General features: G+C 39.5%; 1 protein-coding gene across 2 annotated transcripts in view; it reads right to left on the reverse strand.

Annotated features, from left to right (window-relative positions):
- Positions 1-425: 425 nt before the first annotated feature.
- The window catches only part of LOC131689625 (F-box/LRR-repeat protein 16), a 171,842-nt gene continuing 156,690 nt past the window's right edge, over positions 426-15,577 (reverse strand). For both annotated transcript variants that reach the window (XM_058974854.1, XM_058974855.1), the window contains exon 6: positions 426-1,125. In XM_058974854.1, the coding sequence (XP_058830837.1) occupies positions 828-1,125 (298 nt within the window). In that variant the 3' untranslated portion in view covers positions 426-827. The remainder of the gene's footprint in view (positions 1,126-15,577) is intronic.

Genomic DNA, 15,577 nt, shown 5'->3' on the forward strand with positions numbered 1-15,577 from the left:
CAGTAAGAGAACTGCGGAGAGAAAAACAGCATTTTTGGCAACGTATGCCCCGGCATTGTATGGCAACACGTCCAATGTTATAAGGATAGGCAATAGGTCTGTTCCAGTACCAGGAGAAACTGGAAGTACTCCGGAGAAAATCGTTCCTGTACTCTCTTCTTCTCTTTTTTCTTCTTCTGGTAGCAAACCGGAGTAAAAAGGAGCAAAGATTTTTTGCTCCTGTTTACTCCGGAGTGACTTCCGTGTACTGGAACAAACCTAATGTTCGATTGGATTCGTTTTTTGACAGCTAAACGCGAATCCAATCGATCCAAAATGGAGTCTCCGCAGTTTTCTTTCTAGAGTTTTTCTAACTCCAACTGCTTCCAGCCAGTTAAACCGGGGAGGAAAGGTTATTAAAATCAAACGGAACAGCGAAATTTGACAGCAAGCGTCAAATGTTGAGTCAAATATGTATCATAGTTCCCCGCGGTTTTTATACAAACGCAGTATTTGCAACCTGAGCACAGATTTGGATTGGCTTGGATATTTTTCTTATACAGTTTGAATCTTGTAGCAAAATTATCCGGTAACATCACATCGAAGAAAATGTAATGTTTGAGCTATTTTTCCCTAGTCTAATACTTACATAGTCCACCAGCTTAACTTATCCAATCACATGCTGTATTCATCTCTTGTGTTTATTTCTTTTTGCTTCACGTAGAGTAACTTAAAGCTAGTTTTTCCGATCGATTTATTTGTTTAATAGGTATTAAACTTCTACAGAGAGCTGTTTAGAAGATGTATAATTTAAAGAACACAAATAAAAAGTAGTAAACCATTGCGAATTATTCAATCAGCAAACAGCGCGGTAAGTGTTCTCTTAGATAGTCAAAAAGCTCATGGGACGCCCCCGGACAGTTTGTAAGTTCCAGCTCTTGCAGGTGTCGCAGCTGGATCAGGCTCGATAGACCGGAAGAGGTGAGCAAGGGGCACCCGGCAAGCGAGAGCACCTGGAGGTTGCGCATCGAACACAAGTGTTGCAGGCCGAAGTCGCGAATTTGCGTACACCACCGCAGAAACAGCGCCGACAATGACAGCATTGTCGAGATGTAGCCAACGCCGATGTCGGTTATATGAACGCAGCTGGAATAAGAGAAGTGAAACAATATCATTTTTTAGTGTATAGTAAAATTGGAGAATTCGAAAAAAAAACGTTTCGTATCCCTTGACCAGCGATAATAAAAGAAAAAAACCTGTTTTAATCCACCTAGCGGTGCAATTGTGCCTGTCTAATTTCTCTAAACTATGGCACGGAGGCTTTTTATGTTCAACATAATTGTGGAAATGTCCATTACATTCTTAGTACACTTTGCACTTATACACAATGGCATCCCGGATAGAATTTTACAATAGCATTTACCCTACAAACAATCATAAAACAATAAATATTATAGTTATTACTGTTTCAACATTGTTCGATACCAAGTTCTCACAGTAGATTTACAATAAAATTTCATGTAACAATGTATTTCACTGTACAGCAAAAAACTGATACAGTGCATTCACAATAAGTTTTACTGTTTTCGAGAAAAAAATGTATGGAGAAAAATTGATTTTATTAATGTTAAGATACATAACCACCCCCCTTTTTCACTGTAAAAGTCTATTTTACATTGAAATTTACTGTAAAAACGTTAAAGTTTATTGTTTTTGTATTGTAGCATAACACTAAAACTTACTGTAAATTATTGTAAAATTACTGTACTGTCACAGTGAAAATCATGGTTTTGTTACTGTACATTTCTATTCGGGATGCCAGCCACGAACTTGATGAGCTACGTGTCGACGGTAAAACACTTGAAACAAAAAAATATTATACTCCATTAGCGTAATCAGCATTAGATCAATGTTATCTGCTTGCTAACTCATTTTGTCATGCGGGGCTGGGTATGTAAGGAGGGCGAAAGTCCCATGAACGAACGACTCCCCAGCTTAAATTGGTATGCTTTGTGATATAGTGGTGGTTTAAAAATGATGGGGTTGAAAGAGAGGGGTATAAGGGCTGGATGGGGTGGTGGTCTGAGGGGTGATTTAAGGAGATTTTTAAAGGAGGGGAGTGAACAGTAGAGGGGGGTGTAACCCCTCTCCGTAAACCATCAACTACGCCCCTGTTAAAATCCAGAAACCTTATGCGAGTCGAAAAAAATTATCACTCTGAAAAACGTCGGGATTAGGTTGACGTTTTTCAGAGTGATTGCATAACCTTTCTATATGAGAAAGGCAAAAATGTGCCAACATCCAAAAAAGTGAATCGTCGTCAATTTTTTTTCGAGTTTGCATCAAATCTCGACGTTTCATGCACCTTGAACACATTTAGCATCAAAAATAAAAATTCTATTGGGTATGGGAATAAGTTTCAGTCCTTCTTTACACGAAAATAATATTTATTTAAAACATGAAATACAAAATAATATTATGTGAAGTATGTACCATTCGAAGCGACAACTTTTCCCCATCTTTCAGGCAGCATACGGATTCCTCGAAGAAAGAAGTCAGGGTTTTTCGACTCGATCCATTCGTTGAGCCATTTTTCGATACTTTCGTAAGAAGTGAACTTTTCTCCAATCAGGGCTGATTGCATCGATCGAAAAAGATGGTAATCTGATGGCGCTATGTCTGGGGAATACGGCGGGTGGGGCAAGATTTCCCAATTCACCCCTTCCAAATATTTTTGACAGATTTTGCAACGTGTGGCCTAGCGTTATCATGCAGCAAAATTAGTTTATCATGTCGAGCAGTCCAATCCGGTCGTTTTTCTTTCAAAGCACGATTTAATCGTATTAGCTGCAGTCTGTAACGATCGCCAGTGATTGTTTCGGATGGTTTAAGGAGTTCGTAATAAATTACACCACTCTGATCTCACCAGATGCACAACAAAACCTTGGAAGCATGATTTTTTTTTGGCGTGAATGGACCCGGTTCACCTGGCAGCCCCCAACATTTTCGTCGCTTCGGGTTATCGTAGTAGATCCATTTTTCATCGCCAGTGATAATGCGATGCAGAAAATCTTTTCTTTTCTGGCGCTCAAGGAGCATCTCGCACATCACCAAACGTCTCTCGATATCCCTCTCCTTCAATTGATGTGGTACCCAATTGCCTATTTTTTGCACCATTCCCATTGCGTGCAAACGTTTACCGACGGTCGATCTGTCACCATTCAACTCATTGGATAGCTCATCCAGAGTCCCACATGAATCTTCATAAAGTATATGTTGTAGTTGTGCATCTTCAAACTTTTTGGGTTTTCCTTCACGTTCTTTGTCACCGACGTCATAATCACCGCTTTGGAATCGTCGAAACCACTCTTTACAGCTTGTATTAGATGGAGCATGATCACCGTAAATATTCCTTAATATGCGGTACGTTTCAGCTGCACTTTTCTTTGAAATGTAATAATGCAGCAAAACTTCCCGCAAATGCTGCTTTTTCGGAACGAACGTTGACATTTTTGACGCTACATTAAAAAGGATGTTCACACTCGAAGCGAATATTAACTAGTGCAATCGAGACCTTACACATACAATTAGAAATGGTAAGTGTAATGTTCTCCACGCTCAGTCTCGTAAAACCCGTGTGGTCTCGTTACCAGATAGAATACGAATAAGGTTTTCATTTACCGATATGTTGCAACTCACACAGACATGAATTGCCTATAACAGGGTGATGAAGATCAAGGTGCATCTAGAGAAGGTAGTTCATTTTGGACTGTTTGAATCTTGGTTACGATACTACATTCACTTTCTATTTTTTTTCAATTTTATTTTATTTTTCTTAATGTTCTGCTTATTTTGAAACAGTCTGTACCGATTGCACATAATCTCGCATATAGTCGGGTTTCCGGATAACTCGCTTAGTTCCAGAAGATTGTTTCTCGATCGAGTCTCTAGCACATCTGTGGTCCTTATTGCTCACTGAATCATTTAATTCCTCGGAAGTTGATAAATCTTTCCTTTGATTCAACGTTGAATTTGCATCACAGTCATTAGGGATTCGCTGTAAATGAGAAACATGTCTACGGTATTTAACGCCTGATTCTTCTGAAGATACTATGACGTCTCCGCCTTTCCTTTTTAATACTTTGAAAATCTTAGGATCAAAATTTGGCGCAAGTTTATTTGTTTTTATCATTTTTTTCATCAGGACGTCGTCACCTTCACAAATAGAATTTGGCTTAGCATTTCGTCGTTCGTCAGCGTACAACTTTCCTTTCTCCTTCGCGTCCTTGTCTCGATCGATCGTTTCCTCATCCTCATCTTTCGGATGAAAGATAGATGGAAGCCGATCGCGTATGTTGTAGCCGAGAAGCATTTCCGACGGAGTTTTTTTTGTAGTTGAATGTGGCGATGACCGATACATAAGTAAATATTTGTTCAAATCTTCAACCCAATCAGTCTTTGTTGCTTGACTGATTGTCAGTCTCTTCACAAGAGATCGGTTTTGTCGTTCGACCTCTCCATTTTGCTGAGGCCAATACGGTGTCGTGCTAATAAGTTTTATATTGTTAATATCACAAAACTTTCGAAATTCTTCACTGGAAAACTGAGGACCGTTATCAGCAGTGATGGACAACGGTAAGCCAAAACGGGCAAAAATCGAATTTAAACGTTTAATAGTCTCGCTGGTATCAGTCTTCGTCATGATCTCTACTTCTATGTAGCGGCTGAAGTAATCCACTACTACAAATAAATAGTGTCCCGACGGAAGTGGTCCAAGGAAATCAATGGCCACATGTTGCCATGGTCCTGAGGGTAATTCTCTTCGCTTCATCGGCTCTGGTGCAGGTGGTGCAGCAACCAACATGCATCCCCGACAGTTTCTAACATATCGCTCAACCTGCGTATCCAATTTCGGCCACCACACCTTTGCTCTCAGTCTCTGCTTCATGATAGTCATTCCAGGATGGCCTTCGTGAGCTAAGTCCAACGTTTGCATTCTCAATGCTTCCGGCATCACTATTCGGGTCCCTCGCAACAAGATTTTATCAGCAAAGCTCAATTCCGTAGCAAATAATTTGAATGGTGCGGCGTCTTCCGACCAAACATCTTGTTCTAACCCCGGTCGAACAGACTGGATAATGTTGTCAGCTTCGGATGCTTGTTCGATCTCTGCTATCTTTAGAGCCACCGGCAATGCGTTCGAAACTACCCAAGCTACATAATGTTCTGCGTATTCATCAAAAGTCTTTCCAGTTGTATTATCCGTAATGGCCAATCGTGATAACGGGTCAGCAATGTTCGATTTTCCTGGCCGGTAAACAACTTTGGCTTTATACGACTGTAATCGAACCACCCACCTTTCAATCCTAGCGCACGGTTTCGATCTTGGTCCGAAAATAGTCTCTAACGGCTTATGATCCGTTATCAGCTCAAATGACCGACCGTACAAATAAAAGTGAAAGCGTTCAACCGCCCACACGAGGGCTAGTGCCTCTTTCTCGATCTGCGCGTAACGTCTTTCCACGTCAGACAAACTCTTGCTAGCGTATGCTATAATCCTTGGGCCTTGTTCTTTAATCTGAATTAGGACCGCTCCCAAACCAACCGGGCTAGCATCAGCTACCAATTGCGTACGATCAGAATCATCGAAATATCCCAGTGTTGTAGGGCAAACCATGTGCTCCTTCAATTTCATAAATGCTGCTTTCTGCTGCAATCCCCAGATAAATTTTCGTTTATGGATCGTTAACTCTCGTAGTGGATGCGTCAATGTCGCTAGATCGGGAATAAATTTGCTAAGATAATTCACCAGACCCAGGAAACTTCTAACCTCTTCTCCAGATTTTGGTTCTCGGAAACGACGAACGGATTCTAACTTATCCTCATCTGGTTTGATTCCATCCGCTGACAAAACGTGTCCTAAAACATTAATTTCAGACACCCCATAAATACATTTGCTTTTATTCAGGACCACATTCCACTCATCTAGCCGTCGAAGAGCCTTTTCCAATCTCATGTCATGCTCATTCTGATCAGATCCGTGCACAATAACATCGTCAATATAAATCAAGCACCCTTCGCATCCGCTCAGAACTTGTTCCATTATCTTTTGGAATAGTTCAGGCGCGCAATTTATACCAAACATTAGTCTAGTATAGCGAAACAAACCTTTTCGTGTGATAAACGTCGTTATTTCGCGGGATCTCTTTGATATTTCTACCTAGAATAATACAAAGACAATCAAATTTCTTTTCTCTCTTTTTTTTTATTCGATCAATAATTGACAGTACAAGTACAAAACCGTTTTCTGAATATAGACTTAAAAAAATATAAAGAAAAAGGAAAACAAATTCAGTTGTGTACTCCATACATTATAACAGTGTCAGGTAGATGACTGTCAATGACAATATCCAGAAGCTCAACCCACCTGGTGGAAAGCATTCTTCACGTCCAGACGGGAGAAAACCTTTGCTTTCGTTAAATGTGGCAGAAAATCTTCAAAAGTTGGTAAAGGGTGATTTTCTCTTTCCACAGCTTCGTTTGCCCGTCGCATGTCGACACATATGCGTACATCACCGTCGTCACCCTTCGGCACCACGACTACAGGGGATATCCATTTTGCCGGTCCATTCACAGGTTCGATGACATGCTGGTTTAGCAATTCGTCAAGCTTCTTATCGACCATCTTCTCTAAAGCCACCGGTATGCGCCGATATGGTTGAACAACTGGTATAGCATCGGATTTAATCGGGATATCAACAATAATATCTCTGATTGTTCCTAGTTTCTTGGATTCAACGTCGGCCTCCACATTATCGACAGGTATGCCAATCTTCAAAACACCCATAGCTATTGCTGTATCCCGGCCGATCAAGATTTTGCCATTCCCTTTTACGACATAGAACTCAGCCGAATCGCTCGCGGTGCCTAATTTGATCGTAGCAGTGAACACGCCGATCAACGGCAGGGATTGTCCCCCATAAGCTTTGAATACCATAGGTGCTTCTCTTCGTTGGTTTGATACAATCACTTTCTTGTCTTTTAATTCTTCCCAATTCGACTGACTTAGCAGATTATACTTGGAACCGGAGTCGATTACGGCCAATACAGCAACGCCACCAATTTCACAAAGCATTTCATGGTTGCTATCCGATGACGTCACGTTAAAAATGTATTCAATATGTTCATTGGTTATTTGCTTTACCATGTTCGTTTCGTCGTCCTTACGGTCTGTATTGGAAGTTTCGACGGTTTGTTGACTTCCGAATTTTCGGTTTCCATCCATTCTCTTCGGTTCGCTCCTCGATTGCTTGCTACGGCACTTCTTTGCGAAATGGTCTCTGCCACTACATTTATTACACAGCTTTCCTTTTGCAGGACATCTGTCATCTTTGGCGATGTGTCCGAAATATCCGCAACGATGACATTGAAGCTGTTTTGGATCGTTGAATTTCTTCCTTTTCTCGTAAGATGTAGCTTCGATCTTATTGACATCATTGGCGTTAGACTTCAATTCACTTCCACAGCCAAATGACTTTTCTTGTTGAGCGACAGTCTCGAAAATCTTGGCGATGCCCAACACCTCATCGAGACTTGCATCTCCTCGTTTAAGCAAATCGCGGCGTAGCGCGGCCGACTGGCAGTTCTGGATTATTTGATCCTTGATATTTTCTTCCACTCTATCACCGAAACCACAACGTTCTGCCTGCACTCGCAATCTGATGGTGAATGTGTCGATATTTTCACCAGTTCGTTGTTTCATTTGCCGTAGTAAATGCCGTTCGTAAGTGGAATTTTCTTTCGGCAGGAAAAAATCGTTTAGCTTGGCTCTGGCTTCTTCATAGCTGGTCATATTCGGTGTGTAGTGTTCAATATTTGACAATGGCCCACGCATGCCAGTTCCTGGTACTTCAGGTAATGTATCGAATAGCTGCTGAACACTCGGACCCGCGTAGTGCAGCAGCAAATCCTTCTTCCAGTCCTCATCATCGATTCGGCTTGCTCGGGTCATCGTTTCGAACGATCTCAACCACTTGCGCCACTCGATGCCGACATCATCGGTGTGCGACGCATAGTCAAACGATTGTAGCTGCAGCCCAAGCGATCGAATCATCTCTGGAAAAACAAAACAGCACTATAATAACAACGTTGTCATCAACATTTGAATTTCTTGACAAACTGAAATGTCTCGTTTTTTAATTTCAGAAAGTGCACTTTGTGCGACGAATATTCAAATGTTACAACTTTACTCAGCGACAAAATGCTTCAAGTTCATCAACTAACAAACAATCACAAAACAAAACATCTTTTTTCCGCACAATGTACTTCTGCATTGCTCGTATTCTATGTAACAATATCAATAAGCGTTTGCCATACAGATAAACAAATCAATCTTGTTTCAGTATCGGCGTGACTTGTATATACATTGCATTGGCTTTGTTTTCTTCTCAAGGTCACCCAGTGCTAAATGTACGTTGCATGATTTTTTCCCACACCAATCACACCAATACTACTTGTTGAAAAACTACTTTTTTCATCGATTTCTGCCTTTCTGATTGCCTCATTTTCTGAGCACGGAAGTTCCCGCATTGAAGCGATTATTTTTCCACCACATTTTTTTTTATTTCACTGCATTTAAGCAAACGGTCTCATATCAATCACTTTTCGCCTGCTATTACGCAGAGTCAAATCGGACATTTTGTTACTGCATTGAAGCGATTGTTTTTTTTTTGTGTGCGCATTCTTGGTTTTCGTTTACCTCGATTAATTATTTACATCCGAAATCCCCTTTTTATTAGTGACATACTTACCAAACGGGTTCGCCATTTCTATCCTCGTCGCCAAAATGTAATGTTCTCCACGCTCAGTCTCGTAAAACCCGTGTGGTCTCGTTACCAGATAGAATACGAATAAGGTTTTCATTTACCGATATGTTGCAACTCACACAGACATGAATTGCCTATAACAGGGTGATGAAGATCAAGGTGCATCTAGAGAAGGTAGTTCATTTTGGACTGTTTGAATCTTGGTTACGATACTACAGTAAGTAGAGTAGTTGAGCTAACACAGCTGTAGTATCAATAATGACCTATCTTTCAAGAGGGCGGAAACTTATTCCCATACCCAATATTTTTAATTTTTCCTATAGTTTATATGAGAAATTTCTGTGTGGCTGCACTCTGAAACCCGTAATTCCGGAACCAGAATTCCGATCGATCCAAAATTCAATAGCAGATGGGAAGGTTGCACCTTTCATTTGAGACTAAGTTTGGGCAAATCGGTCTAGCCATCTTTGAGAAAAATGAGTGACATTATTTGACACATACGCACATACATACACACACACATACACACACATACATACACACATACAGACTTTTTCCGATCTAGACGAACTGAGTCCAATGGGATATGACACTCGGCCCTCCGGGCCGTGATTAGGTTGGCGTTTTTCAGAGTGATTGCATAACCTTTCTATATGAGAAAGGCAAAAATGAAAATTAACTTAAGCGTATCTCATGATATCGCCATAAAACTATTCGTGTAAGTATGTTTCACGAATAAATTGGGTCATTAAGCTATATATAATTCTCCGTTCCATTCGATAAATTTTAGGTCCAATATTCATAATATAACATCATTTCAAAAACAATTTCGTTGTAATACATAAAAACGATATTTTTTTAAAATAAATCTTATGTAATATGACAACCATACATAGGAAAACTGCGGTTGTTTACATCTGGCCTATCAAGACAACACCCAGAATCAAAAAAAAAACTATACACGGAAAAATATGATATGCCGCAGGGTTTAGCTCGGTTCCTGTCAAAATTTGCCAGAAAACGCGAGCGAAACCGAGCTCGCCCCAGCTCAACTAACCTGACAGGATACGCTCAAAAATCTGACAGGGCTGCCAAACCAAGACTTACAGCAATTTAGCAGAGCGGTCTCTGCCAGAAAATTTGCTCACTAGGATTATTCTGCGCAGTGTTGCCACAATTAAATCTGTACCGGGAGTTGAAAATTCTTTTCTATCTGTACTCTTCTCTAGAAAAATCTGTACCGGATTCTGTACCCAAACAATAACAAAGTTGTTTTAAAAAAATCATTTTTCTTATACTGATTTTTTATTCGAGGAAACCAGACCAGAATTCGGAATCGGTTGTTTTATTTAAACTGGAATTTTGCAAGAAACCGGTCAGAATTATGGATCAGATTGACTGGGTAATGTCAATATCAGCTCGCCGCTACTTTGTTTGTAACCTAATACCGCTGATAGAATGGCGGCGAGAAGCTGAGCATTACCATACATGACGATGCGAGAAACCTGCTTGCAGCAAATCAAATGGAGCATGCCAAAGTATACGTAGACACTCCGAGTAGATCCGCTCGGTTTTCACTCTGAAAGGGGGAAAAGGGATGATTTTGCTGGAAGCAGGTTTCTCGCACATCGCTTTCTAATGTCAGCTTCAGTTTATTTATTTATTTATTTATCAGTTCAAGCTCAGTTAGCTCCACTTCATCTCCTCGCCATCACTCTGTCAGCGGCCTAACTCTACGTTTACCTGCTATTTACTGGGATACATCATAGTGTTAAATTACATAACCTTGCTGTCATATAAAAAATCTGTACCAATCTGTACTTTTTCACAAAAATCTGTAATCTGTACCGTACAGAATCTGTACCAGAAACACTTCAAAAATCTGTACCATTCTAGATAAATCTGTACTTGTGGCATCACTGGGCATAACTCATTTTCATTTTGCAGCGTTTGGTGGGGACAATGAGAGCGCAAGTCTGTCCAAGGCCGATGATAGGAGGGGTAATGGCAGAATAGTCTATGCGGACCACCAAAACGCCATGGGAGAGGAACAGGGTGTGGGTTGGGGTAGGGTTAAGGACTTGGTGTATGCTCGACGAAAGATTGCGCTGCAGAATGGGATGAAAAAGTAGATCGAATAGTACTACTGTTGGCTGTTCATAAATAAAAGTTTTTTACTAGCTCTTTTTTTAATCTTGTTATGAAATTAACTGTTAACGAAGGATTTCAAGTGAATTAATAATGTTCGTATGGTTTCAGTTGGCTAGTGGTCAAACTAGTGGAGATTTAACCCGAGAGCGGTCCATCTAAAAAGTGACCAACCTGCGAACCATGATCGTACCAATTGTGAAAATCACTTTTATTTATTGATAGAACAATATGTCTATGTAACCACAGTTTGTGGAAAAAGATAATATGGTGATGTGTATATACATGTATACATACACTCAAAAAAAAGTAAACGTTATGCCTATTGATTTTACACATAGATTTTTGCAATTAACGGAGGCATATAGACACTATTTGCTGGCACATAAACCTAATGTGTGTATTTACAAGAAATATTAATCTTACATTCACATTTCATAACTATTAGGCACATAAAACCCCATTCTATAACAATATGCACATATAACTTATGTGTGTGCATATATAGTTTATACAGTTGACACATAGAAGGTATGTGTGCGCGTGATAACAATAGCATTCCTTTTTCATATGAATTTTAAGCGGTTTGAGGCAAATAGATTTAACGTTTGGATTTTTTTCAGTGTAGATACACGCCGCGAATCTGGTCCGTTAGTGATGTGTTACCACTTTCAGGAGTCAGGGCGACAATTCGAGTGATTTAAGAGATAACACCTGGTGATCTCTTATAGATGATAGTCCAATGATCTTCTCCCCTCATGAATCGATCGCCGTGCCCAAGATCATAAGGATCATCGCCCGGCAGACTTAACAATGTCATTCTTGTGTTCGAAAGTGGAAACCATCCATCCCTTGCCGATCACTAATAATCATGAAGTTTGAAGATCAAAAAAACTCATCACTCACTCAACTCTACACCTCTCATTCACCAATCGAGAGTGTGTAATTGCTTATTTTTGGGCACTTCGCCACTTTATTTGACTGTTTGTTCCGCGTGGATGATGGTTCTTCAAAACAACTAGGCAAATTTTGAATATTTGCATTGCTGTGGGCTCAATAACTTGAAAAATCTACTTGAATATAACATGTTGTGCAAAATACATGACTGTTTTAGATTAAATATAATGAACCAAAATCCCTAGGATACTGCATCCGTCTGGATCTAGTTGAATGTCGAAAACAAAATAATTCAATCTGCCAGACGTCAGGGTATCCCTTAGCTTCTATCCGCTAACTGAAGCACGCGCCGTTGGGCTACTCGATTCTAGGGACTGCCAGAATCATGGAGATCAATATACAAATCTCTAAGCATAAAGATTTCTAGACTGAGTCTCACCGTCAAGCCCACGGCGAGCTAAACCCTGGCATAACTCGGACATAAACTGTGCAAATATCCTGGCAATTCCTACCTGGTAGAATTTAGCACGAATCGAGCAAAACTTCTGACAAAGATGTGGCAGGAAGCGTGCAGAGATCTTGGCCGTACATTTCTGGCTCGATTCTGGATAAACGTGAGCAGCATCGGTTGGTTTAACCGCTTCTGTCAGAAACGGTTGTTGCATTTGAGCGAATTCGTTGCCAGAATTCTCGCACAAATCGCGCAAAATGTTCGCAGAAACTGTGCCAGCATCAATTTCGCTTTGCTCAACTTTTGTTAACTTTCTGCTTGCCACGCTGACCGGGAAGTTCTTTTAACTTAAATTTAGGTAGTTTTGAGTCTTGCGTCGCTTTCGCACTTATTAGTGTTGTCAAAAACAAAGAGAGATATTCGACTCAGTCGATGCCTTCCATGGAACCCAGTGAGCAAATTTTCTGGCAGATACCGCTCTGCTAGATTTCTGTAAGTTTTGGTTTGGCAGCGCTGTCAGATTTCTGCAGGTACCCACTGAGACGTCCAAAAAATTGTTTCAAAATCGTTCAACACGGGTCCAACGCTGGACGTTCGTTGAACGGTTATTTGGACGTCGTCCAAATTTGTCCAACGAACGTCCTTCATTGGACGATTTTGAAACCAACCGTTCTTAGAGGGTATCTTGTAGGGTTAGTTGAGCTATGGCGAACTCGGTTTCGCTCGCGTTTTCTGGCAAATTTTGATAGGAACCGAGCTAAATCTTGGCTGAACTCTGACATAAACTGTGCAAAGGTCCTGGCAATTCCTACCTGGTAGTATTTAGCACGAATTGAGCAAAACATCTGACAAAGATGTGGCAGGAAGCGTGCAGAGATCTTGGCCGTACATTTCTGACTCGATTGTGGATAAAAGTGAGCAGCACTGGTTGGTTTAACCGCTTCTGTCAGAAACGGTTGTTGCATTTGAGCGAATTCGTTGCCAGAATTCTCGCACAAATCGCACAAAATGCTCGCAGAAACTCTGCCAGCATCAATTTCGCTTTGCTCAACTTTTGCTAACTTTCTGCTTGCCACGCTGACCGGGAATAAGGTACTTTTGAGTTGTTTGAGGTATACTCAAAATTGGGTAGATTCAACTTAAATTTAGGCATATTTAACTCAATGTTGAGTATAAAAAACCTCTCAATGAGTTGTGGTTTTTGCCGTAGTTAAAGGGAAACTTCAACACGGTTTACCTAATTTTACCTTATTCCACGATACCCCGAGATTGAGTCAAAAGAGCTCAACTTTTGGTAGTTTTTCGCTGGGACGGGACCTGCGGAAAGAAAAAAAAAACGCGTGTCAAATTGATCCAGCACGCAAATGTCAGATTGAACCGGCTGTCCTCAGAGTGATTAATATGGGGAGTATTCTATTTGAAATTTAGAAAATGCTAACTTTCTTTCAAAAATATCTATAAATTAATCATTAGATCAATAATGATAGTGGAGATGATAGTGCTTTCATTAACTTCGAGATCGTCAATTCTTGTGAAGTTCTCCATCTGTTCTCTCAAATCAGGATTCACCGGAAAATGTTGAAAAATTATCTACGGATTTTTCGCTTTACTACGACCGCAATTTTTACCTTGCACTTCATGATAATGGATTCACGAAAAAAAATTTGAAAATTCAATTCTTGTGTGTTCTTTAAAAAAGTCATGTCATTTCTTGAACTACACCAAGTATTAGTGTGTGTGAATCGAAGAAGTAAGATATAACAAACAAAAAGAAAGAATAAGAAAAACGAATCCGCAGGTCCCGTCCCAGGTTTTTCGTATCCGTGTATGCATTGGATGATGTTTATGTCAAATAAAAATAACCCTGAGGGAAAACCGGGAATTTATGTATTCATTTTTTCTGACAGGGAGTCATTTGTCGTGAAATTCGATATCTCAAATGCTTCTGACAGCGTCAAATCAAGACTGTCAACCTATATCTTCATCTTAAATTTAAATTTTATTTTCACGTTTCCTGAGTTGGAAAAAAAATTATTGTAATCACGAAAATCAGCTTTATCGATGTATGTAATAAAAAAAGATTTTTTTTTCTCATTTAATGACCCAATTTACGCTATATATCATGCACATAAAATGAATCCTGAAAATAATACAAATCTGTATGTGCCTATGGAAATTTACATTATTCTGCTCGAAATTTGCGCGCTATTCGTTCAACGTTCAGCGAAAATATTTTGTTCTTACACGATTTAATACGAAACGATGTTCCCGAATAGAAATGTACAGTAACAAAACCTTGATTTTCACTGTGACAGTACAGTATTTTTACAATAATTTACAGTAAGTTTTAGTGTTATGCTACAATACAAAAACAAACTTTAACATTTTTATAGTAAATTTCAATGTAAAATAGACTTTTACAGTGAAAAAGGGGGGTGGTTATGTATCTTAACATTAAAAAAATCAGTTTTTCTCCATACATTTTTTTCTCGAAAATTTAATGTGAATGCACTGTATCAGTTTTTTGCTGAACAGTGAAATTTATTGTTACATGAGATTTAATTGTAAATCTACTGTGAGAACTTGGCATCGAACAATGTTGAAACAGTAATAACTATAATATTTATTATTTTATGATTGTTTGTAGGGTAAATGCTATTGTAAAATTCTATCCGGGTTGAGCAGAGAGAAAAACTAACTGCGTTGTACCAAAGATGATAAAGTACAAGATATCCCACCGTCAAATTCCACGAACAAACCTTCGACAACATCATTTTGGTGATTCCAACACCATCTTTCGAGTTCTCATTGAACCAGTAGAACGCACGTATACAAATTTCTTTCAGCGTGCAAGTGCGCAAGCTACCCACTGAGACGTCCAAAAATTTGTTTCAAAATCGTTCAACACGGGTCCAACGATGGACGTTCGTTGAACGGTTATTTGGACGTTGTCCAAATTGGTCCAACGAACGTCCGTCATTGGACGATTTTGAAACCAACCGTTCTTAGAGGGTAGTCTATCTATTTATCTATCTATCTATATATGCACACAGAAAAAAAATATTGGTAAAAGTAAGAGTGTTCCGCTCTTAGCAAAAAACAACCAACGCCAGCTATTAGGTTGAAAGTAAAACTTTTAAATTAATCAAGAATAATAATCAAAGTAAAAGTTTTACTTTTAAGCAAATGAAGAATAGTACTCAAAACAAAAGTTTTATTTTTAAACTAAGAGTATGCGTTGGTTATTTTTTGCTAAGAGTGAAAAACTCTTATTTTT

The sequence above is a fragment of the Topomyia yanbarensis genome, chromosome 3 (genome assembly GCF_030247195.1).
Source record: "Topomyia yanbarensis strain Yona2022 chromosome 3, ASM3024719v1, whole genome shotgun sequence".
In the NCBI taxonomy this organism is placed as follows: Eukaryota; Metazoa; Arthropoda; class Insecta; order Diptera; family Culicidae; genus Topomyia; species Topomyia yanbarensis.